At 38.0% G+C, this 26,061-nt stretch overlaps 1 protein-coding gene across 1 annotated transcript; it reads right to left on the reverse strand.

The window, feature by feature from the left end:
- Nucleotides 1-1,542: 1,542 nt before the first annotated feature.
- On the reverse strand, nt 1,543-16,533 carry LOC105747656 (olfactory receptor 4S2). Its single transcript, XM_012531157.1, is given in 6 exon segments — nt 1,543-1,748; nt 1,751-2,171; nt 4,890-4,893; nt 16,249-16,321; nt 16,324-16,353; nt 16,356-16,533. Coding segments are annotated over 6 exon segments (912 nt in total).
- Between the last annotated feature and the right edge of the window lie 9,528 nt (nt 16,534-26,061).

The following is a 26,061-nucleotide window of genomic DNA, read 5'->3' on the forward strand; positions in this document are numbered from 1 at the left end:
TGGTGTTGTAGAAGTTGAGAGAGGCTCAATTATTTGTATATAGAAAGGCCAGGACTCAGGAATAATTTTGAGAAGGAAAAATGATTTATTGATGGCCAGCCAGACTCGGGAGCTTTCTGTGTGAAGCCCGAGCACTGAACAAGATTTCAAGTTCCTTTTATACAGGTTGGGGAGACAAATGGTGCTTTTATCAAAGGAAACTATTTTCTTTGTTAGTTAAGTCTTTGCCTGAGTACCAGATAGGTTTTGAATTAACATATTGCCCACATTTCAGGTGAGCTTGAATTAGCATCTGGCCCACATTCCATCTGGATGTAACTTTGAATACGCATTTAGTTTTACATCATTTCTGAACATTCAAAGCCCACATCACTTAACTGGATTTCTAGAGAGTAGGCACACTTGGATACAGAATTAGATGATTTTAAATTTATGCACAGACTATATTATATTTCCCATTTGAGGCCAAGTCCAAGTTCCCTTAAGTTTCGGCATCACCACCATCAGTTTCCCTGGACTGACTGGTATGTATATAGAGTTTGCATTGCTAAATGGCCTCCTAGGACTGGAGTCATTGCCATGGTCACCAAGGGCAGGACTGCAGCCTCTTACTGTGCTACACCCATAGCCCACATCACTATTACAACAGAGGCAGACCCCTGCCATCCCCATTCACTCACACTTTCACTCAGAGTTTAAGCATAACCCACCTCCCTCCCCGGGTTTGCCCTGTTCTGTGTTCTTGCTACCTGAGAAGCTAGGAGGTGATCAGTATCCTCTTCCCTCCAGAGAAGGGCCTGACTGGGGCTGGACTTGGCACCTGGGGCCCTACCTCTTCCGGGGTCTTCTGGCACTGTTTGGTCCCTCTCTTCACTGAGTAGAGCTGGGTCACAGGCTCACAGCCCCTGCGCAAAATCCTTAGAAGGAGGTTCTGTCAAGTGGACTGGTGGCGCCTACGTCATTCTTCAGGAGTTCACCGCTGGCCAACCCCACTGTCTCTCAAGCTGGAGATGCAATGGGCCTGCTCTGCTGGGTTTCCTGGTCAGGGAACCAAATGTTGCAGAAGTCCAGGTCTGGCCAAAAAACCCAAGAATGCACTTGGAGAGATGGAGGAACTCAGGTTTTATTATACACGTGGACCCAGAGGAGAGTTTGTTCTCCAAATTCTGGGCCCCGAGTTTAAGTTTTCAGGGGCTTATATAGGGGGTGGGAAGAAAGCAGGGGTACAGAAGCAAATTTTGCTGTTAGCTGAGATAAAATGGGCAGAGGCTGAGGCAAGGCTGCTATCTTAGATTAGCCTTCTGACTCCCACAAGCAAGTTCTTACCGGTACACACCCTGCAGCCCTCAGCACACACACATACCCAAGGGAAAGGGCTACATTATTAGAAAGCAGCTCATTTCAGCATTGCACAATGGGGAAGAAAGAAGAGGAAAGGGCTTCCCTTCAGAAAGGGGAAGGGGATTCCTTCAACAATTTAACTAAGGCTGAGAAAATGTAAGGTAATCAGCTTAAAATATCATTACTTCCAATTATTTGCCATTAGTCTCTCAGAAAACTTTCCTGCTCACAGTGTCTTATTGCATTCTTTACTCCTGCATTTCTCAGTATATAAATCAGGGGATTTAGTATGGGGATAATAATGGTGTAAAATATAACCAGCAACTGATCCTCTGAAAATATAGTATTGGGGTATGTGTACATGAAAGTACAAGGTCCAAAAAGGTTGATTACCACAGCAATGTGGAGCCACAGGTAGACAGAGTTTTGTATATGCTCTCTGTTGACTGCCTTCTCAAACACATTAGAATGACAGTATAGGAGGTTACCAGGATAACAAAGCTTGCCAGGGAAATGACCCCACTTTTTGTTGTACTGACACCAACAACATATGTATCTGTGCAGGCAAGTTTCAGTACAGGGTGGAGGTTGCACAAGTAGTAATCAATCTCATGGAGTTGGCAAAAGGGAATCTGGACCACCAGAGCCACCTGGACAATGGAGTGTAAGAACCCACCCATCCAGGTCTCCAGCAACATTTCATTGCATCTGTCCTGGTCCATGATGGCCATATAGTGTAGAGGTTTACAGATAGCCACATAATGATCATAAGCCATTACAGTAAAAATGAAGATCTCAGTACAACCAAAGAAATGTGTCCCAAAGAGTTGCTGATGTGGGCTATGGGTGGAAGACTCTTTGTCTCTTCAGAGATAACCTAAGCTGAAGGCTGTGGGTGTGGAACGTAAGAGGCTGCAGTCCTGCCCTTAGGAACAATGGCAACAGGCTCCAGTCCCAGGAAACAGATTAACAATGCAAGGGCTATAAACTTTAAGTATTTAGGGGAAATGCAAAAAGTAAATATGCTAAAAGCTTATCTAGAATATCTGGAGTCCATGCTAAAAGCTTACCTAAGATGTGGAAGATATATATGCTAATTGAAGCCTATTGAGAACTGAAACAAAGGGACCATTTGGCCTTTCCTCTCTGTATAAAAGACGTTTGAAAATCTTGTTCAGGGCTCGGGATTCAAACAGAAAGCTCCCGAGTCCGGCCGGCCATCAATAAATCATTTTTCCTTCTCAAAATCATTCCTGAGTCCTGGCCTCTCTATACTCAAATAATTGAACTTCTCTTAAATTCCACAACATTTTTGGCGACTCTGGCAGGACAACAAAGGAAGGCCAGAGACGGTAGCATTTTGCTGCCCCTTCCAAATCCCCGAGGAAGCCGGGAGGACTCGGGTGAACCCCAAATCTGGGCGCCCCTGGATTAAATTTAATCCAGAAAAGATGTGGGCTCCACCGGAATCTTCCCGACAAAAATCGAGGGCAATGGAAGGTCTGAAGAGAAAGATTCTGGGAACGAAAAAGAACTCCGAACATGGAAGAAGGTAAGACTCCCCGGGTGAGCAGAGTCTGGAAGGCTCTAGCTTTAATTGCTAGGAAGGGGAGGCTGATCACCTCCCGAGAGAACCCTAGTAGCCCCAGAAGGCTGGGGGGAAGCCATTCTCTCTAGGCTTGGGAAAAGGAGAAAAACTGGAGAAAAGCCCTGGTGTTTTGGGTTTGTCTAACTGCATGTTAGAATCTGGTACTGGTCTTATATCCACTAAAGGAGTGGAGTCTCGATTTTAATAGGAAGGGCTATTTATAGGTTCAAGTCCTAATGTCCTGGAAATTGGTCTAGATTAAGGAAAACAAAACTTGGTTACAGGAAAATGGATCGGCTTTTCTGGTGGAGCTTGGTCTGGGTGTAAAGTTTAAACAGTGGGAAAAGTCTAGCTGAAATCTTTTTTTATGGTGCTAATTCGTGAATGAATTTGCTTTACACCAAATGTTAAGTGTTCTGAGGTTTGTGATGGCTGTGGGGGCAGCCATGGTGAAAATAAATACATAAACTTGTGGGTCAGATTAGTGACCTTTGTGTTTCTGTCTGTGTCAGCTCAATGCTAGTGTTGGAGTTGTGTCCTTATGTAAAGTAGAATTACAGCTGAGCTGGAGCCCTCCCTTGCCACTGGAAAGGGGGTGAAATGATTCTGGGGCAAAAGCTGAGGAGTCTGGATGTTTGCGGAGTCTAGATGTTTGTCATGCTCTGCTGTCTTGTCTCTGGTCTGGCCCATAGCTGGGGCTTGGAGGCCATCTGTGTCCGCGCCACGCACCCAAGTTTGTTGGGGATGTCCCAGTCAGGGTGGCTGGGTCCCCGGGAGAGTTGCCAAATTTGAGTAGGTTCTGTCTACCCATTTTGGCTGAAAGCTGGAAAGCGGGGAGCGGCTTGCCCCTTTCCAGGGAGTCCACCCTTCTATTCATAAGCCGCATTCCTGTTTGTTGTGCACCCGACTGCCTGGAAGGGGGGGAAGTGAAGGGGGTGAAAAGCAGAATCAGAATAAATGCAGTAAATTTCCCTCCCTAGGGTGTCAAAGCCAAAATACCTTTGCATTCTGCCCAGGTTCTTAGAAGGTATTGTAGTAACTTTAAGTAAGAGAATGTGTTCTGTGAAGGTAAAATTTGTCTTAAGGGTATAAATAATTATAAAAGTTTTACAAAGCATTGTTTAAATTAAGGTATTTAAATGGCTAATTGCAGAAAGTCATTATTTAACAAAACTGAATTGATAATAATAATAATAAAAGGCAATTTTATAACAAACTTATTCGGCAGCCAATCTCCCCTGCCAACTTGCTTCCAAAAAAACTGTTTCTGGTATTACATGCTACTAAGTATTTAAAGTGAAGAAAAGTTCATTATTTTAACAAACTTGTTTAGTATTAATGGCAATTACATGTTGTAAGAAGTTTGCCTGGTAACTTAGTATGTGGGATATATGGAGTGTGTTTTTATTGTTAAGGAAACAGAAGATGATTTTGTCCTAAGATAAAATGATTGATTATTGGAAAGAGTAGAGTGTGGGACAGAACCTGAATGAATACTGAAAGTGTAGAAGGTTTGTGGAAGGAAAATTTTTATGATTAAAATTGAGTAAGATCAATATACAAAGAAAATCTTTTATCAATAGCTTCTTGTGCTTTAACCTCATCATTTCCTCAGTGTTTGAAGAAGAGTCTTACCTCTTTTAAAAGAACATTTATGTCCTAGAAATCAAATCCTGAAAAGTAGCTTTTTATTTCAAACTAACTGCAAGAGATTTATTCTTTCACTTTAATGGAAAAATTAAAGTAATGGTTAAGTTCATTTAATATGTTATAAGTTGAATGAAAGGTATTTAAAGGTGTTATAAAATTAATAGGTTTTAAAAAAATTAATAAAAACTGTAACTAAGAGTTAAAATCATTTATAAATGCATTTATATTATAAAACAGTGGAAAGACAATAACTGAGATTATAGCTGGGTGAATTTAGCCTGAAACTATTATTTAAGTGTAAATTCTAAACTAACCTTTCCTTTGTTTATGGTTATTTCAAGCCTAACCTCACCCTTTGCCTTTGCCTATGGTTATTTCATAATTGAGAAGAGCTGGGACATCACTGTCTCCTCTCCTGGTATTAGTAACCCTTTCTCTCATGAATTCAAGTGTAACCTAAATAAATGGCTGCCTGATGGAATAAGTTTAAATGACCACTGGAGTTTTATTATCTCCAAAATAAAAAAGGGGGGTGGAGGGGGAGAAGTCCCCTGCCTTGACGGTCAGTGTTCCTAAGAGTGGCAATTCATGAGAGAAAGCAGTCTGTCTCCCTGAGGCTTCAAATAGCCTCAGTAAATATATATAAAATTAATCTTGTTGCTTATCCAAACTTCTGCTAATTTCAAAGTAAAATATAAAGTTCTAAAACAAAATGGTGCTAAGGCATTGAGAACATTTTGGTTATTACAGTCCATTAAGTAAGAAGGAAAATTCTTGTGGTAAACTGCATGGTCATAGTGCAAGTTAAGAAGAGTTTCAAGAGTCTTTGAAATGTTTGCAGTCACACTTGTTTTGTAAAGATTAGAAGTTTAAAGTAATTAAAGTTATGTTTTTGTCTCAAACTATTTATATCTGCCTATTTGCTCAAATTGTTGAGGTTAAATATGCAGTTGTGAATGCCCCGGCCAGCGGGGCTGCGAACTGGGGCTCGTGGCTTGCGTGGAGGAGAATGATGAGACAGGAGACCCGAGGAATGACAGCGAGACAGGGTGAGGATCAAGCTGCAAATTTTATTGAGGGGAACAAAGGATATATACTCTTGGGAAAAGGAGGGGTAATGGGTGGAGGTGAAAGTTAGGGATTGGTTGTGGTCACTACTGATATGTAGAGTGGGTTTCAGTTTACCTGCCTTGTGCCTGCGCACTGCCTTGTCAACCTGGGCAGTGGTGGGAAGACAGAGAACAAAGACCTGAAGGGGAAGAAGAATGAGGAAGTGACAAGGCAGATTTGGATTCTGCCATGTTGTGGGACCTGACATATTGTGAGGAGCTAATTATAGTTTGCTTAATTGAGAGGGTTGGCTCTTCTCTGGCAGCCGTGCTACTGACTCTCGCTGAGTTCGACATACATTCTTTTTATCGCTCCCAACATCTCCTCCCTTTTTCTTTTATTAGCACAGTACTTTCTGCATGACTGACTGAGGGAAACAGAGGCCTCATTTTCTCGATGTGAAGAGGGCTTTACCGACTGCACTACAAGGGCGAATAAAAAGGGGGGACCGTGCCAATCTTAGGTCGGAACTGCACCTGGTGAGCCGTTTTAGCTCACTCACACACGTGACCAGTCTTACCCGTCATTGGGAAGCATGGCAGCGAAAGGCCATGTCCCTGTCTTAGGTTGACTGTTAGGTCAGTTCAGTTGCCCGTCATTGGCTAACCAGCCCAGCTCCCTGAGTGGCCAGTGATGCTGTTGATGCATCCCACCTACCTGTGCAGGCTGAATGCGGTCGAAGCACCCTGCCTCGTGGCCCTTGCGAACAGAGCGGGTCCCCTAAATTAGTGAGGCATGCTTCTCAGAGAACAGCTAGGTTGTGCTTACCTCTAACCGTCTCTTGCAGTGTTGTACCTTGCACTCAGCAGCTTATTAGTGGGGGGAGTTGGTATCATAGGGGAGACAGTCTGGATGGTCCATAGATATACCTTGATCAGCGAGGTGGATTAGTGCACTTGAATGGGCTTACCAAGAGCGGAGTCAACCTGGTACTTAACTAACTGAATAATTCTTTTTACGACCCAAGGTCCAAAAGACAATATGAGGAGTATAGTTATTAGTGGGCCCAATATGGGAAGAATATAAGGGAGGATTCCATTAATCCCCCAGGAGAAATTTCCTTGGGTTTCTCTTTATTACGCTTTGCTGGTCCATTTCTGAGCTGAGCTACGTTATTTCTAATAAGGCCGGAATGATTAGCATAAAAAAAGCATTCCTCTCCTAATGCCACATAAATCCCTCCCTCTTTAAGAGGAGCCTTCTGCAATTTTGGAGGACAACCTCAGATAATGAATTTAGGGACTTTTCTAGATGGGAAATGGAGGTTTCGATGCGGGCTATATCTTCATCGATGGCTCGCCTGATAGAGGAGAAGGAAGTTTGTTGTGTAGTTAGGGCTGCTACTCCAGTGCCAGCTCCAGCGAGACGATCACCATCATCAGAAGTTGTAGAAGTCTCCATCTCTTCATTCTGGAGTTTAATCCTTTTCGCAGATAACTAAATTTGTTCTCCATTTTCTGAAATGATAAGAGCATAGCCTCACCCCCTTACTTTAATCCTGCCTTTTTTCCACACATTGCTTAAAATATCTTTCCAGAATATTGGTTGATCTTCATTTCCTGTGTCTACTGTAGATGTTTGACATTTTCTAAGTGACATTCCACAGGTGTTAATGAATTATAAACATTAAGAGAATGTAAAGTAAATAAAGCTTTAGCTAATTGATCTTTTGGTGTTATAATACCATCATCTCCCCCTTTTTGTTTTAAAAGCATAGTTTTTAGGGTATGATGGCTGCATTCAACTATGGCTTGACCTGTAGGATTATAAGGAATGCTGGTAACATGTTCAATACCATATTTTAGACAGAAAGATTCAAAGGATTTACTAATGTAATAAGGTCCATTATCAGTTTTAATTTTCAGAGGGCATCCCATTACAGCAAAAGCAGACCAGAGGTGTGAGTGAACATGATGAAACTGTTCCCCACTTTGAGCAGTAGCCCAAATGAAATGAGAATAAGTGTCAATATAAACGTGAACAGATTGTAGTTTACTAAGGGACGGTATGTGAGTAACATCCATTTGCCATAATTGATTAGGAGTCAGGCCTCTGGGATTAGTCCCAGCCTGAAAAGACACTGTAGTTAAGGGTCCACAGGTGGGACAGGTACAGATAATTCCTTGTGCCTGTAGTCTTATTAACTTTTGATATTTATTTCACAGGCCTTTAGCATTAATATGAGTTAAAGCATGGCAATTATGAGCACTTTGTAAACACCTTACCAATTAATCAGCTCGAGCATTATTTGATGTCATAGGACTAGGCAAAGAGGCATGAGAGATATATGAATAATGTAAATAGATTCTAACCTAATGAGATGTTGCAAATCAGCGCAAAGTTGAGATAACTCATCAGTAGCAAAGATATGAGCTGTTTCAATATGCTTGACAGTAAGGCATACATATTCAGAATCAGAGACAATATTCAAGGGCTTTTAAAACATTTGTAAAACTTTAATGATGGCTCAAAGCTCTGTGCATTGAGCAGATGAATAAGGAGTTGGCCAAACCTGTTCTTTTTGAAAAGTAACGTATGCTGCTTTTCCATTACTATTACTATCAGTAAATACTGTACAGGATGGTTGGGCTATGCACACAGCCTTGAAAAGCACTGCAAAAGTTTATTGGGTTTTTTACAGATAAAGGAATGCAGCTGGCTTGATTTGTCTAAGAAGACACTAAAGAAAGTCTTAGCAAGTTTTAAAACAAAGTGATAGCAATACAGCTGGACTTTAACTTTTTGCAACAAACTAGCAGTGTTTGGGATTGCTGCATAGTATGTTGTTAATCTATGATAAGAGGTTGTTTTGTGATACTCTTTTATAATAACTAAAACCATGAACAACCACATTGTACTTTTCTTTAATATTATGCTGAAATATTGGTAACTTTGTACACTTTTAAGCATTCATAGAAACCTTTTATCCATACGACTTTAATTAATAGAGGGTTTAAGGGAAGAAAAAGTTGTTAATTTTATAACACTGTGAAACACCTTTATTTAGCTTATAACATATCAAATGAACTTAATTATTACTTTAATTTTTCTTTCAAGGTAAAAGAACAAATCTCATAATTAGTTTGGAATAAAAGGCTACTGTTCAGGATTAGGTTTTGAGAAAGCAGTTTTGAACATTATGTTCCTTTAAGAGATAAAGCTTTCCTTCTTGGAATACCTAGGAAATGATAAGCACAAGAAACACAAGACAGACTTTCTTTGTATACTGACTGAGGATAAGAACTTTACCAAAACAGATTAATGGTGAGAGGCTTTGAGAAAGAACAAAAAAAATTAACTTTGCATCAGCATACTACTCGAAGACTCATTAAATTTTATTTAACTTTAACTGTAAAAATTCCTTTTCCACCAACTTTCTGCAGTTTCAGCATTCACTCAGGTTCCGTCTTATACTCTACTCTTTCCAATAGTCAATTATTTTATCTCAGGACAAAATTATTTTCTGTTTCTTTAATAATAAAAACACATTCCATATAGCCTACATCAAAGTTATTAAGCAAACTTCTTATAATACTGAGAACACTAAACAAGCTTGTTAAAATAATGAACCTTTCTTTAAATACTTAGTAGCATGCAATATTAGAAATGGTTTTTAGAAGCAAGTTGGCAGGGGAGGCTGGTTGCTGTCAATCTTTCCTGTTATAAAATTACCTTTTATTATTATCATCATCAATTCAGTTTTATATATATTTAAGAATGACCTTTTGGAATTAGCCATTTAATACCTTAATGTAAACAATGCTTTATTAAACCTTTTATTTATAACCATATGGACTATTGAAGACAACTTTTATCTTTACAGAACACATTCCCTTACTTAAAATTATTACAATATCTTTTACAACTTGCCACATGCAAATTAAGTTTCAAGAGTTTATGAAAAATTAGCCATTCTACTTTAGGACAAAACACCTTTTTGCAAAGACTTATTAAATTTCAGTTGGCATTTTCACAAACTTTTAACCAAATGTTCATTTAAGTTTTACATCCTTCATATTATCCTGTGAAGAAAGATAAGTTATTTATTTCAATCTAGGCAAAAACCATTTTTTATGAAAAGGCATAGTAATTTTGTTAATCAAGACTCACAATTTTTATTATTGTAGATATCTTATTAACATTTAAACTTATGTATTAATATAATAAACTTAAGTATTAATATAAGCGCTTATTTAATTTTTGGCCATTTGAATAGAGCTCTTTTAAAAATTTCTAGTAATTTATATTTACCATCCGGAGGTATTACAATATACATTGACATTGAACGAACAGACAGACAAACACAGAACAATTACAACACATTAACAGAAATATATAATTTATTTACAATTGACTCATAACTCTTACTTTCTTGGTATAGCTGCTTTTAAATCTTCTGTTATATAGCATATCATAGATTATACCCTTGAAGATTTCTTCTGGACTTCATGTTGCCTGTAATATGAAAGCTTGTGCTTGGAAACATTTTTATTAGTTATCAGCAATCAGTTAAAATAACTTGAGCAGCATAAATGTAGTTAAACTCTAATTTAGCAGTTTAGACCATTAACACAAATTTTTGGATTATTATTCTGTAAGACTATACTGAGACTTGAAGTTCAGGAGTAAACTACTGATCTAAAACTGAAAATTCTTTTTTAAACCTTGATAAAAATTTTGTACTAATTTTATTATCTTGGTTAAATAAGCCCAATTAGAATTAGCATGGAAATAAAACAGAACACCAATGTTGCCATGTTTTTCTCTTTTTTCAGTGGCTTAACTCTATTAACCCCCACTAGCCCACAGCTACATTGTCATGTAGACAGCAGGGAGTTTGAAAAGTTGCGAAAGTGGGCTAGTGTTTGCCTGGATAAAGTTGATTGCCTCATAAAGTTTGTTTGGATTTTGGGGCTTGTGGCTGCCTTTGTTTCCCACTTCCCTAATGGGAAGCAGGGGCAGTGCCTTGCTCTTCGTGGTGGCGTGGATTTTGGCGGGCTTCAATCAGCAGGCACTTAAGCCCGAGCCCGCTGAGCACAGGGAGGGTGCTACGGCCAGGAAGGCTTGGGCTGAGTGCTGCCTGCTGCACGCTGCGCTCCCCCCAGCCAGTGCCTGAGGCAGGGCTAATTTCAGAACAAAGCCTGAAGTAACCTGACAAGTTCTCCTACTTTCTGTAAGGTCTAACTCCTGCCTGATAAGCTGCATTTGCATTTACAAAGGCAATTTGCTTTACAAAGTCTGTTTCTGTGTTGATATCGCCAGTTTTTCTGCAGCTGTGCACAATTTGCCTACAAAATTTGAAAAGGGTTATTCTGGCCCCTGCTTAATATTAGTGAGGGAGGAGGCAGGGCGGAAGTGAGAGCAGTTTAAGATTACAACTTACATCTTCATTGGGAGTTTCTGGGTTGTTTTCACAGACCTCATCCTTGGGGGAGGGGGTAGAAGGAGTGGAGGGTTTGTTATCAAAGGAAATTAAACTGAGGGGTGAGTTTGAATGTAAGTGATGGGGTTGCGAGTGATGCTCAGACTTTTTACTGCAACTCGAAGGGGGTTGAGAACTTAATTTTAAAGCAGTCTCCCCTTCTGTGATGATTTCAGTAACATCAGGGAAGCGGGGGGGAAGCCCGAATCATCTCATATATCAGTTGACAATAGCTAAATGCAGTGACAGGGATTCGGGAGGGACCAAAAGTCTTATAATAGTCATTCAAGCAGTCACTGACTCTTTTCCAACATCTTTCATCTATGGTTCCCTCCTCAGGGAACCACGGGCAAGTTTTTATGATAAACCTAAAAAATTCACTAAGACCCTTCTTTTTTACCACAATTCCTCGCGCCTGAAGTGCTTCCTTTACTTGATTAAGAAATAGATCGTGTTGTGATTGTTCCTGTCCCATGGTAGAAAAAAACTTTAATTTTAGAAAAAGTAAGAAAAATGAAGAGACTAGAAGAAACTTTACCTCGAGTAGGTCTTCCCAGGACTCCCTCCTGGACAGGATCCTTCCCGGATGCCTGGACTTCTGTGCCACTAATTTCGCCTCTGCATCGGCCAGTAGTGAAGAGAGCTCTCTATCTTGGTGGGTGCGGCGGTTCCCTCTCACATGCAAGCCAAAAGCCCCACGTTGGGCGCCAGCTGTGAATGCCCCGGCCAGCGGGGCTGCGAACTGGGGCTCGTGGCTTGCGTGGAGGAGAATGATGAGACAGGAGACCCGAGGAATGACAGCGAGACAGGGTGAGGATCAAGCTGCAAATTTTATTGAGGGGAACAAAGGATATATACTCTTGGGAAAAGGAGGGGTAATGGGTGGAGGTGAAAGTTAGGGATTGGTTGTGGTCACTACTGATATGTAGAGTGGGTTTCAGTTTACCTGCCTTGTGCCTGTGCACTGCCTTGTCAACCTGGGCAGTGGTGGGAAGACAGAGAACAAAGACCTGAAGGGGAAGAAGAATGAGGAAGTGACAAGGCAGATTTGGATTCTGCCATGTTGTGGGACCTGACATATTGTGAGGAGCTAATTATAGTTTGCTTAATTGAGAGGGTTGGCTCTTCTCTGGCAGCCGTGCTACTGACTCTCGCTGAGTTCGACATACATTCTTTTTATCGCTCCCAACATGCAGTTATATAAGTAATATGTATTTCTGGACCCCTAATTAATTAAGCTAAACAGTATATAAAATAATGCAAATTATAAGTAATATCAATGAGTTGTGTTTGTGTCTAACTCTTTGTGTCTGCCCATTTTAAAAAAATGCTCAAAATATGTCTTCATACATCAGGATAATATCAAATTAACAAATAAAAATTCTTAAAAGAGGTCTATTCAAATTGTTAAAATTTAAATATGCAGTTATATTTATAAATATTCTTAAAGCCCAAATTAAACTAAGCAGGATGAAAAAGTCATAGAAATCTGATTATAGAAACAATTGGGAAAGGGCCTCCTCTTTGCAAGAGCTTTTAAGGCAAGACTAGGTGTGGCAGATTAAACCTATCTACTAGGCTAGGGAATTAAGAATCAGTTTGCCTGGTAATTTCCCAGTTTAAACCTTTGTCAGCCATAAAATGCAAAAAAAAGAAAAAACAAAACAAAGATTAGGTTAATTTTCACATAAGAAAAATGTTGATGTAACCTGGTGGCCTGCTGCCTCAGTCTTCCACTCCCGGGTTGGACAGCAGTGGAGGAGACCAGTTTAGGCCAGTCCTATGGGCAGTGGAAGGATGCCCAAGAAGGAGCTAACTAAGTTGGTGCCATTTCAGCACTAAATTCTATTCCTTATTTGAAAAAGGGGGGAGCAGGTAAAAACTAAAATGGTTGGAATGTGATAGAGGAAGCAGTTAAATCAAACTTTTGCGTGGGAAAGTTAAATCTCAGATAAGCTGTAACTTCTGAAGTATCCAATCTATGGAAAACAGAGGAAGAGCTTGCATGCTAGGCTTAGGGGTATAAATTGTGTCATTTTTCTTTGTTCATGGCACCAGCCATATCTGGCTCTGCACCCCTTCTTGCAAGATTGAGAATAAATTATTTTCTTCTCCACAATCTGGTGAGCCTTATTTTCTTCCAGAAGATTTCTTTCCAACAAAATAAAGGTAATTAGTGGCTCTATTAACAAATTTCAGTAAGTAAAGGAAAGCCCATAAAAACTATGGAGAGATCTTTCCTGGGTTATGATTTTTTAAAAAATTAAGTAATTGTGTAATGTGTTTTAAAACCTGGTAGTCAGTATGCATGTGTTTTAAAACCTGGTAGTCAGTATGCTTTTAAATTAATAATTTTCATAACTTAAAGAAGTTTTTAGCTTCTTGTAAGGGAAAAAGAGAACATTCCTTGCATAAACTATTATGGTTTCAATTTTATTTAACTTGAGTGTAATCTCCCATAGTTAATTTATAAACTAAATTAACATTATGTACGAAATCTTTAGAGTAATGAAAATTGTAAGTTCACATTGGTGAAATTAGGCTAAAGGAAAAAGATTGTAGATATGCTCTCTTAAATAAAGAGTGAATTTCTTTCATTGGTAATTGTAATTTAGTAAGTTTATTTAAACATGAGGTGGCTAGTCAATGTGGTTATAGTCAATTATAAAGAGTTTGTAAAACATCTTCCAAACTGAAAATGTTTAAATAGTTCTAGTTGTAGAAGTCATTGTTAACTAAAAAAACTTAGATTGGTATTGGTAGCAGAAATAACTTTATGATAATAAACCTGTCTGAAGGCCACTGCAAAGTACACATTTAAGTAAATGGTAATAAAAAGTTGTCTTGATTCTATTGGAAATATTCTGTTTTCATTCTAGCAATGAAAAATAATATTTTTCCTCTATTACTAAAGTACCTACTGTTATCTTCATAGTAAAATTGTGTAAGTAAACAGCCATTTGATATATGTATTGCATTAAGTTGTTTAAAATATATATATAAAAACAAGGAATAAACTTTAACATTGTCAAAATCTCGTGCATTCAAACTAGGCCTTGAATACATTACAGGTGGCCTCTCCATGTGAGTTATTGGCTAGGCTGGTCACTGACCCCTCAATTAAAATATGTGCTATATCAGTCTCTGGTTCTGCTCCTGAAGTCGATGGAAACTATATTGCAGTTTCAAGCTCCTGCAGCCAATAATGACTCGGTACAGCCAAGTGTACAATGGATATCGCCTCCAGACTGGCACTGTTCCATAGTGCCAGAGAGCACTATGCACCAGGCTAGTGGAATACTGGAAAATCTCTCTAAGATGAAGGATGCTGCAACTTGCTCACTGCATTGAAGAACATGCTAAGTGGAGCCATGATACCAGGATACTGTAAGTGAAACTTAAACACAATTGGCATTATGGCCTGCTCTCATGGAGAGATAACATGTAAGGTATTACAAACCTGAAACTCAAAACTAATAATTGCAACTCTGAATCCTTATGCATTAAGTAATACATTAGTTAATATTAAGTGCTGTACTTTTATCCTGTACTAACTATATGCCTAATAATTGTAATGTTATCTTTTCTATTTTGGATCAAGTGCAGAAGTATATTAGACATGTTAAATTCCTGGTAAAATCATTTTCTAAACAGTTAATAACATGTCTAAAGAATAAGGTGGCAGTCTCAGCCAGTCTCAGTCAACTTCTATATTCTGCTGTACTCTGCTGTGTAGCAAAAGTGAGGCTTGCTTGCTGATGGTGAGTCACCTATTGAACAAGTCAAAATTGATAGAAATTGTACAATGAAAACCAAGGTGTAAAAATCTTTATTCTGTAGTTCTGATCACTCCCACAGATGAAAACTAAGAGTATTTCCAAATTAGTGTTCTAATCCTGAGTGAAGCCAGTTGCCCAAGGAGTGCCAGTTCACCAGGAGCATCTGACAGAGCGAATGAGTGTCAATCATTGAACAGCTTGGAATGTGTCTTCAGACAAAGCTAAGTGTCTGTTGCAATTTATCTCTAAAGATGGATAACTTAAAAAATATATATATATATGCTGTTCCCACCAGCTTTTAAGGAGTGCCATCTTTATAGTCACCTAACCTTGTCTACCTCTGTAATCCAATGTGTCCTCTTTTAAAAACGGGTATTCCAAATTTTTAATTAAGTTTGTTTCTTTCAGAGTGAACATCTTATTAACCATATGAAAACTTCATCCAACTTCGTACAGAATGCCAGATCCATCTTCCTCCAGTTAGAATAAATTAAGAGTTTTACACCTTATTAGGCAATAACTACAGCCCATGGCCAGCAGGAAGCAGTTACAGAAAAGAGATCATCTCCCTTCAGCACCCCTTTTAAATTAAAGGTGTAAACTCTTTAAGAGTAAAATAAAAGTAATAGATGGATCTGGAACCTGACTGGAAATCCACGTGAGTGCCAGTGGCAGCAGAATAACTGCAGGAGGCCCCTGCCCAAGATTCTGCTGTCCAAAATGAAAAGTTCTAAACTTCTAAAAACAGTCCTGGATGCTGTACTAAAGACTGATAAATAATCAATCAAAACAACAAACAGCCATCCACCTCATAGCTCCAACAATAATTATGCCAAAGCTTAACAAGTTAAACTTTGGCAAAAGGGGGGGAATGATGTGGGCTATGAGTGGAAGGCTCTTTGTCTCTTCAGAGATAACCTAAGCTGAAGGCTGTGGGTGTGGAACGGTAAGAGGCTGCAGTCCTGCCCTTAGGAACAATGGCAACAGGCTCCAGTCCCAGGAAACAGTTTAACAATGCAAGGGCTATAAACTTTAAGTATTTAGGGGAAATGCAAAAAGTAAATATGCTAAAAGCTTATCTAGAATATCTGGAGTCCATGCTAAAAGCTTACCTAAGATGTGGAAGATATATATGCTAATTGAAGCCTATTGAGAACTGAAACAAAGGGACCATTTGGCCTTTCCTCTCTGTATAAAAGACGTTTGAAAATCTTGTTCAGGGCTCGGGATTCAAACAGAAAGCTCCCGAGTCCAGCTGGCCATCAATAAACCATTTTTCCTTCTCAAAATCATTCCTGAGTCCTGGCCTCTCTATACTCAAATAATTGAACTTCTCTCAAATTCTACAACATTGCAACATACCTCCCACATAGGAAATGGCTTTATTCTTGGCTAATAAGTCAACAATCATCTTGGGAACTGTCACTAAAAGTAGCAAATGTCCACAAGGGAAAAATATTTGAGAAAAAATACATATGCAATTTGAAAAGATTGCCATTGCAAACTGTCAGCATGATAAGGATGTTTCCCTGAAGAATGACTATGTAGAAGAAAGAAAACACCATGAAACAACCTTTTTCAACTTCTAGGTTCTAAGAAAGGCCCCAGAAAATGAATTCAGTTACATTCTTTATTTTTTCCATGGAATTTATCTAGCAGGGCACCTTCCTAAGAAACAAATTACCTGAGAGAAAAATTTACAAAGGTCCGGAAGCATTGTTTTTAATGCAGAACTAAAAGATATTCAAAGTAGTTAATAACAGAAAATGTGTTCTTACTGCTGTTTGGCAGGAATACTCAAAGAATTTGAAGTGTATATATTCTGGTCATTTTATCTCTATGTAACTGTCAAGTCATTCACTTCAGATGAGGAGACAAGGTCCAGAGAAATAAAGCTAATCCTCTGTGAGTCCTTCCCACTTTTTAAAGGTTTACTCATGTTTTTTTATTCTCTAAAAATTTATTTTGTCTGTATTTTATATAAGGCGCTCAACCTACTTCTGAACCAAACTTGTGTTTAGGAATATGGTAATATTTGTATATCAGGAAAAGTTCACCTCTTATATGACACTGAAAAGAAAACAAATGTCCACATTTTCCCTTTTGAATACAGGTAGGCCTGGTCATTGCATTCATTGGGATTGAGTGACTTTTGCAGGTTCTCCTACTTAATGAAACTCAGATCTTTTGCATATTTCAGGTTATGCTTTCCTACTTGAACTCAAGCTTTTTACAGTCAGGAGGTGGTATGGCATTATAAAAAGGGAAGCAAAATTAAACAAACCAAAGTTATACAAACCTGATTAACTGGACTGGTATCTTGGTTGAATAATTTAAATTCGTGGGCTTCTGTTTCTCTGTTTGTGAAATGAGAGAATTTTGATTTCACTGTTGTCTCTATGTTTCTAAGAGTTAAATTTACCATGACATTAAATCACTTGTTATTCTGTAATAGCCCCAGGGTTCTCAAAAAAAGGTAGAGATAAGAGAAGATAAAGTAATAAAAGAAAGCTGTTGGAGACAAAACAAGATCTGATCTATTAGATTTGAAAGGTGGGGAAGTGAATCATTCCTGAGTCCTGGCCTCTCTATACTCAAATAATTGAACTTCTCTTAAATTCTACAACAATAGTGAATATCTCAAGGCCTATTGTAATACTATATTGAAAGCATCCTATAAATAATTTTCTGGTTACTTTAACACAAGCATTAAGTAAGAAAAAATGGTTTATAGTACAAGCACATTATTAAAATCTCTGATTCAAATATATGGAAGTTTATAAAAACTATATGATAAAATTGAATGGGTCATCTTTGTACATGATGTTACTGTGCCCTGCAGACATTGAAGAAATGGATACCAAATTGGAAACATGTTATAGATAAATTAAGGATTTATTTAATTTATTTTTAGATACTAGCTTGCTTAAAAGGCTGCTGTTGAGTTAAGAGCTTTCTTCTTAATAAACCAGAATGCAGATTCAGAGTTGGGAAAAAAGTTTATGGTCAGCAATGGCAAAAAGGAGCCCTCAGGGATAGAACAAGTTACACTGATTTCATAAAAGCCACCAGGGTGAGGTCAGAGCATAGAAAAAAAGATGTAAGCAATTCAGGTGCATTCAATGTGAGTGTCAGGATCGTAACCTAGATATAGTATGAATTGAAAGGCAGAAAATCTATAGAGAGGAAAAACTCTTGAGCCATAATTATTTTAATTAATTGACACTCATCTTTCTTTGATACCAAAAAAAAAAAAAATAGACATTTAACTTGTCTGTGAATGAGGGAAAATATCAACCCATGACCTTACAATCAATTGCATGGCCTTCCCACAAATAAGATACTATTGTTGTAGAAGTTGAGAGAGGTTCAATTATTTGCATATAGAAAGACCAGGACTCAGGAATGATTTTGAGAAGGAAAAATGATTTATTGATGGTCCGCCAGACTCAGGAGTTTTTTGTTTCAAACCCAAGCCTCGAACCGAACCTCAAACAAGATTTTCAAGTGCCTTTTATACAGGGTGGGGAGTCAAATGGTGCTTTTATCAAAGAAAACTACTTTCTTTGTTAGTTAAGTCTTTGCCCGAGTATCAGATAGGTTTTGAATTAACATAGCTCCCACATTTCAGGTGAGCTTGAATTAGCATCTTGCCCACATTCCATCTGGATGCAACCTTGAATACACATTTAGTCTTACATCCTTTCTGAACATTCAAAGCCCAAATCACTTAACTGGACTTCTAGAGACTAGGACACTTGGATATAGTATTTGATGATTTTGAATCTATGCACAGGCTATAGTATATTTCCCATTCAAGGTTAAGTCCAAGTTCCCTTAAGTTTCAGCATCACCACCATTAGAGTTTCCCTGGACTGACTGGTATATAGATAAGAGTTTTCATTGCTAATTGGCCTCCCGGGACTGGAGTTGTTGCTATGGTCACCAAGGTCACCAAGGGCAGGACTGCAGCCTCTTACTGTCCCACACCCACAAGTCAGGACAGACAGCTTAGGTTATCTCCAAGGAGACAAAGAACCTCCCACCCATAGCCCACATCATTATCATACTTGATGTATGTACTGAGTAAGTAATTGGAACCCCATCATCGTCATCGTTTTAATACTCCATAACTACGATGATGTGAGAAGTATAAGTTGAGAGGGCTTTTTCTCTCCATTCTGCACTGTGATTTCAAAAAGAATGTAAGATGATAATGTATGAGATTATCAAAAGCATGAAACTGCTTGAGCAGATGGCCCAACTATTGGACACTAGCAGTGGTTTGATCACATAATTGTCCATGCAGGAAAGATTCAACAAGGGCTGCAAATTGCAGCAATAATGGTAGATCAAACTGGGTCCACAGAAAGGCAATCTCAAGGCCAGGACAATCTGAGCTGTAGGATGAATGAAAGATCTTTTCCAGGCAAAAGCAACCAAATTGATGCAGATCTAGGGAAGTTTATGTGGCTCAACTGATAAGACTGCTTGCCTGATTTCATAGGGTGGCTCAAAAGGAAAATAATGAAAAATTAAAGGATTTTTTGGTTATTATGAACTTTAATTTTGTGAATTTGGCCCAAGTACATTATTTCCTGATCCAAATGTATTTCTTTAGTTCTCAGCATACCTTTCAATATTAGGGTTAGTGTGTTACAAAATTAGAGAAAATGTATGCATAGTTTACTTCACTGAGCATTTAAATTTCTTCAACTTGGTAATCCAGTCATAAAAGACTCTTTCAACAATGTTATGAACTTTCAGTGAATGATTGTATAAACATTTGAGAGTGTCTTCCTTAACAAAATTTAAACACAAAACATGCACACACACAAATACACACATATGCACAAGCAGATAATAAAGTGAAGATTTCAACTTATCGAACAATTTTTGGGTAATAATGAGAGACAAATAATGCAATTAACAACAAGCCAACAACTTGTCATCCTGGTCCAGCATAATCATATTTTACCTGTTGTAGTGACTAAGTATATTTCCTTTTATTTTACCTCTCAAAACTTTCTAGTTGTTTCTTGCTCTAAATTCAACCTCTCGTTCAACTTTGAACATTTTTATCCAACTATGTAGTCCACAATTATATTCTTCCCCTTCATTATTTTTCTGACTGTCTCATCAAGATTTCTAAGACACAAAGATACAGTGAGAATATCTATAGAAAGGAAAAGGAGATGATTTGTCATAAATCAGAATATTCTTTCAAAATTCAGGTTTACAGCTTAAGCACCAGGTATTTAGAAAAGGAACTCAGGAAGCTCTAAGCAATATAGCTGAAGCAGATAAGTAGAATTTTTGTCATTAATATTTTTGAGTGTCTCGTGCTCCTACTTCAAAGAAAAGAAAGAAAAAGTGGACTAATATTTATTCATATATACCTATATACCAGATACTGGAAAAAATGTTTTATATATATTACCACATTGATTTCCCCATATAGTACCATAGGAAAAGTAACAGAAGTACCAAACTAATAAAATTTATTTCAACACCAAATCCTAAATTTTTCACATATAAATAGATTTCATAATTCAGTATTAAAAATAATTGCACAAATGATTAATGAGCAAAAGAATTTGCCTTCTCTTTTGCAAAGGATTAAGCATATGAAAGATAATCAATTTCATTCATAATTAAATACAGTGATAAAAATTACAGTTAGATATATTTTTCATCTATTATATTAGTTAAATGATCTTTTGATGAATGTTTTTTAACATATAGTGCAGGCAAAGATGTGGGAAACCATCAATCATATATTTTGGTAGAAATTTAAGTGGGTACAGTATCTTGGGGTGATTTCAATACTTGTAATGTTACAACTGCACATAGAAATCAGGTCAGTGATCCCATTTGCTACAGTTACTCAAATGTACATAAACAATAATTTAAGCCTTGTCCATGGAACCAATGGTGGGAAATAACATAAATGTCATCAGAAGGAGATTGACTTACCCTGGCCAGCTGACATGGAGGTGAAGAGGGTCAACCACCACACCAGAGAGCCAAGAGTGCCTACAGCTGCAAGCAGGAGAATTGCATCCATCATCCATGTGGAATTTAAGCCCCCTCTTGATGTAGAAGGGAACTGGACATAAACAGTCCAGAGTCCACAAGATGGAAGAATAGAATATGGATTAGAGTGGACTTACTGGTGTTCTGCTTGGGAACTATTATGATTAGTAAGGGAAGAGATTGTAATAGTAATGTAGAGAGGGTGGCCATGGTGGCTGCTGATGGTAGAGAGATGGAAGCAGAGATATGGTGTGGGAGCATATTCAGGGTTTGGAGTTGTCCTAGGTGGTGCTGCAGGGATGGATGCTGGATGTTGTGTGTCCTGTCGTGGCCCACTGGGTGGACTGGGGGAGAGTGTGGACAACAATGTAGACCACTGTCCATGTGGTGCAGCAGTGCTCCAGAATGTATTCACCAGGTGCAGTGGATGTGCCACAGTGATGGAAGAGGTTGATGTGGGAGGATTGGGGTGGGTGATTTGGGGGGCTCTATAAGGTCCTCATTTTTTTAATGTAACATTTAAAAGAAAATAAAGAAGAAAAAAATGCAAAAAAAAAGAAGGGGATTGAATAAATCAGGAGGATACTATGATGCAACCATCGATAAAAATGGAGCAGATATATAGGTAATGATCTCTAAAATATATTGAAAAGTGAAAAATCTGAGGACAGAACTATATGCTAAAACTTTTATTAAAGATGGTAAAATTTTTACTGAAAGCAGGATATTATATATTACACATGCACTTCATATAAGTGCCTTGTGTTTATAACAGTAACAAGGAAGGGTATAAAAGCTATAATCTCTGGGGTAGTGAAATACATTCTAGGTATCAGAGCTGAGAGGAAGCCCTAACTTTTGATATCCCTTTGCTGATATTTGAAAATTCATCATAATTATGCACTGCATTAAAAAAATAAAGTTTTTTTTGCTGTGTTGCATAAGTTTTGATATGTTCTGTTGCCATTTTCATTAATTTAAAGGTAGTTACTGATTTCTTTTGAGATTTCCTCCTTGACTCAGTATTTGTCTAAGAGTGTGTTGCTTAACTTTCATATCTTTTATGCCTAATCTGGTTCTCTGACCCTTGCAGATTTCCAGTTTCATTCCACTGTGGTCAGAGAAATTGTTTTGTATAATTTCAATCTTTCTGAATTCATTGAGACTTTCTCTGTGGATAGCATGTGATCTGTCTTGGAGAATGATCCATGTGTGCTTGAGAAGAATGAATATCCTGCTGTATTTGGGTGTAGTGTTCTATAAATGTCTATTAGGTCCAGATCTTCTAATATACTATTCAAAGTGTTTGTTGCTTTATTGATTGTCTTGAGATACTCTGTCTAATTGTGATAATGGTGTATTTAAGACCCCACTATAATTATAGAGGCATCTATTACTCCACTTAGTTTTTCAGTGTTTGCCTCATGTATTTTGAGGTGCCCTGGTTAAGTGCATACATGTTTATGATTGTTCTTTCTTCTTGAAAGATACCCCTTTTACTAATATGTAGTGTCCATCTTTGTCTCTCACAATAGTTTGGCATTTAAAGTCTATTTTGTCCAATTTTAGTATAGCTATTCCTGCCCCTTTTTTGGTTATTGTTTGTTTGTAAGATTATTTTCCACCTGTTCATTTTCAACCTCCTTGAATCTCTGGGTCTAAGATGGGTTTCTTACATACAGAATATAGATGGGTCATATTTCCTTATCCATTCTGCCAATCTCTGTCTCTTGACAGGTGAGTTGAATCCATTAACATTGAGTGTTATTATTCTCAAGGAATTACTTTATCTCACATATGGCTCATGCTTCTTAATTGGCAGGGAAGGTGTAGCAGTTTGATATAATTGATGAATTCCAAAAAGAAATATTGGATTATGCTTGTGATCTGATCTGTACGTGCACATGATTGAGTTATGATTAGGGCACCAAGGGGAGGGGACTCACATATAAAAGGCATGGCAAAGAACAGAGTTGGCGCTTTTAATGCTGAAGTTTTGATTTTGGAGTTTGATGCTGAAAACTTAAACTGGAGCCCTGGGAAGTCAGCATGCAGAGGAAAGAGAAGGTAGGCCCAGGAAGGAAGGAAACTTGAAGCCAGAGTAAAGCAAGCCCCAGGAACATAGGAACCCAGGAAGCCTGAACCTTCATAGATGTTGGCGGCCATCTTGCTCCAAATAGACTTTGGTGAGGGAAGTAATTTATGCTTTATGGCCTGGTATCTGTAAACTCCTACTCCAAATAAAAACCTTTATAATGCCCAGTAGATTTCTGGTATTTTGCATCAGCACCCCTTTGGCTGACTAATTCAGAAGGGATATACATTAAGGAATGATCTTCCCCAGGCTCAGATATTTTACATCATTTATCCAGATTATCCTCAAGGAAAGGCAAAAAAAGAAAGGTCTTCCCAGTTAAAATCTTGTGTGATGGGATGAAACTAGAAACAATTTAACTTGTCTTATAGCAGGCTGGTGAGAACCTATGCCTGTCTGTGAGATCAAAGAGGTACTGTTTACAGAATCATAAGTCAGCATTTTAGCACTTTTACTTCTTATTTGAGTAAGTGGTTTCCAGATTACCTAGAGAATAAAAGAGGGCAACTGAACATTTTAACATCCACACAAAAGCTGGTAAAATTTTTATTTGGTAATAATGTATTTGAATTTCTTAATACTCAGAGAAAATAAATCTGTTTGATTCCATGTTAACTATCTAATACATAAAATGGATTGTGGAAAGAGAAAGTGCAGGCACTTTTCTAGGACTGGTTTACAATTTAAACTGAGAAATTGGAAATAAATGATGTGCCTGTCAGTTCTTAATGGGTAAGTGCACTTAAGTAAGAGCTCTTGACAGTAGTGAGAGGGACAAGCAAATTGAAATAATATCTGTTTGTTCTAGGAAATATTTCATGGAGGTAATGATTTTGCCATGGATATAGTAGTTTGCAAACTTCCCATCTCCTCAGTGGAAAGTAAGTACAAAATAACATAGGACATTATAGTATTGTACCTATGTGAGATCCTCATCAATCTTTTCATTCATTCTAAAATTTAATTAAGTGATTTCTTTTATTTTAGATGAATGAATTTAGCAGTGAACAAGTTGACAGATATCTATGTCCTTATATTGCTTTATTCTAATGTGTGCCATTATTATGGCATATCATTCTACTGTATATTAATCACATGAATAATACTCACGTATGCATGTCTGAATGTTTATATCTATTTATTTATGTGAATACTTAGTTGATAGAAACTGCAAAAAATTTTTTGTTTCTTTTTGCACATGAGTTTTGACAAAATATACATTTGGAAAACTTCCATGAATGCAAGTGAACCTATAGTTAATGACAATGTGGTGGTATAAGGTGTAAAGAGTGCTGACTTTCAGAAGTACCTTTATCTGATCCACTATCTTTCTTAAGCTCCTGAATGTTAATATGGCCCTAAGAATATTGCTTTTCTTCCTTACTATGTCAGAAGAGAATTTTGAAGTCTTAGTGATGTGCAAAAGAATATATATAATCAAATTATTTCCTAAGTTAAGATTTATGAAAACTTCAAATTTTACTATTTTAAAATGTATTGTGTTTAAACATATGCAACTCTAAATATCCCATTTTAACCCCTTGCAAATGTTCAATTCCATATTATTAATTACATTTACAAACTTGCCACTATCATCAGAACAATTCCCAAAACTTTTCCATCATAGAAAAGTTCCATCACATCCCCAAATTCCCCTGTGCCCTCTTCTTTTGTATTTTGAAACAAACACAAATTTTATGAATCTTTTTTGAATTTTAGTCATCATGAAAGAATCACTCTAAATGAAGTAACACAATTTAATACACACATAAAATTTCTGGTATCATTTGTCTTTTTTTATTTTAAAGATACATAGATCACACAAAATGTTACGTTAAAAAATGAGATTCCCATATACCCCAACTCCCCGCCACCCCACTCCTCCCAAATCAACAACCTCTTTCATCAGTGTGGCACATTCATTGCATTTGATGAATACATGTTAGAACACTGCTACACAGCATGGATTATAGTTTGCATTGTAGTTTACATTCTCTTCCAGTCCATTCAATGGGTTATGGCCAGATATATAACGCCCAGCATCTGTCCATGCAATATCATTCAGGACAGCCCCAAGTCTTGAAAATGCCTCATACCACACCTCCTTTCCCTCTCTCTGCCTTCAGCAACTCCCAGGGCCACAGTCTTCCCATCAATGATACAATTTCTTCCATTCCTAGAATCACAATAATTCTATAGTAGAACACCAGTAAATCTACTCTAATTCATATTTTGTTCCTCCATTCTGAGGATCCTGGGATGGCGATGCCCACTCCACTTCTAAATTGAGAGGGGGCTTAGATCCCCCATGGCTGATGGGTGGGATTTTCCTACTTGCAGTTGTAGGCTCTCTTAGTTCTTTGGTGTGGTGGTTGACCATCCTCACATCCTTGTTAGATGACCTGGGTAAGTCCAATGAACTGGAGTGTAGGTTTTAAAATTTTACTAAGTCTCAGGGCCCAACTGCCATATGGACAGTCTAGAGATTCAAGTCTCCTGGACATACAACAACCCCAGCACCAATCACAGGTTAAGTAAAAGTGACAGAAGAGGCATGTGGTGAGAAGTCACATATGAATCCCAACTCCATCACACTTAGGAGCAGAAATCCCAATGTATGGCCCACAGGCAAGGCACAGAACTATGGAGTCATCTGCCATGACTGTAGGACCTGGGTGTCTCCACAGCCCTCAGGAGCAACACTACCAGTGTTGTATCTACTTTGGCTACCTCTGAGATTCTGCTGAGATGTGTGAAAGTGTGACCCCTCTGATGACCTCCTGACTCATTTGGAAGTCTCTTAGCCATATAAACTCATTTATCTTTACCATTTCCCCCTTTTATTCAATGTATTTTTCTAGTTGCATCACCAGCTGGTGCTTGGTAGTAATTCCTTGGCACCAGGGAGACTCATCTGTAGGAGTCATGTCTCCCATGCCAGGGGAAAGGTACTGCATTTACATGCTGAGATTGGATTAGAGAGTGGCCACATTTCTGCAAAATGTACACTTCCAGGAGTAACTCTTAGGCACCCTGTAGG

Source organism: Dasypus novemcinctus, chromosome 24 (genome assembly GCF_030445035.2).
Source record: "Dasypus novemcinctus isolate mDasNov1 chromosome 24, mDasNov1.1.hap2, whole genome shotgun sequence".
NCBI lineage: Eukaryota > Metazoa > Chordata > Mammalia > Cingulata > Dasypodidae > Dasypus > Dasypus novemcinctus.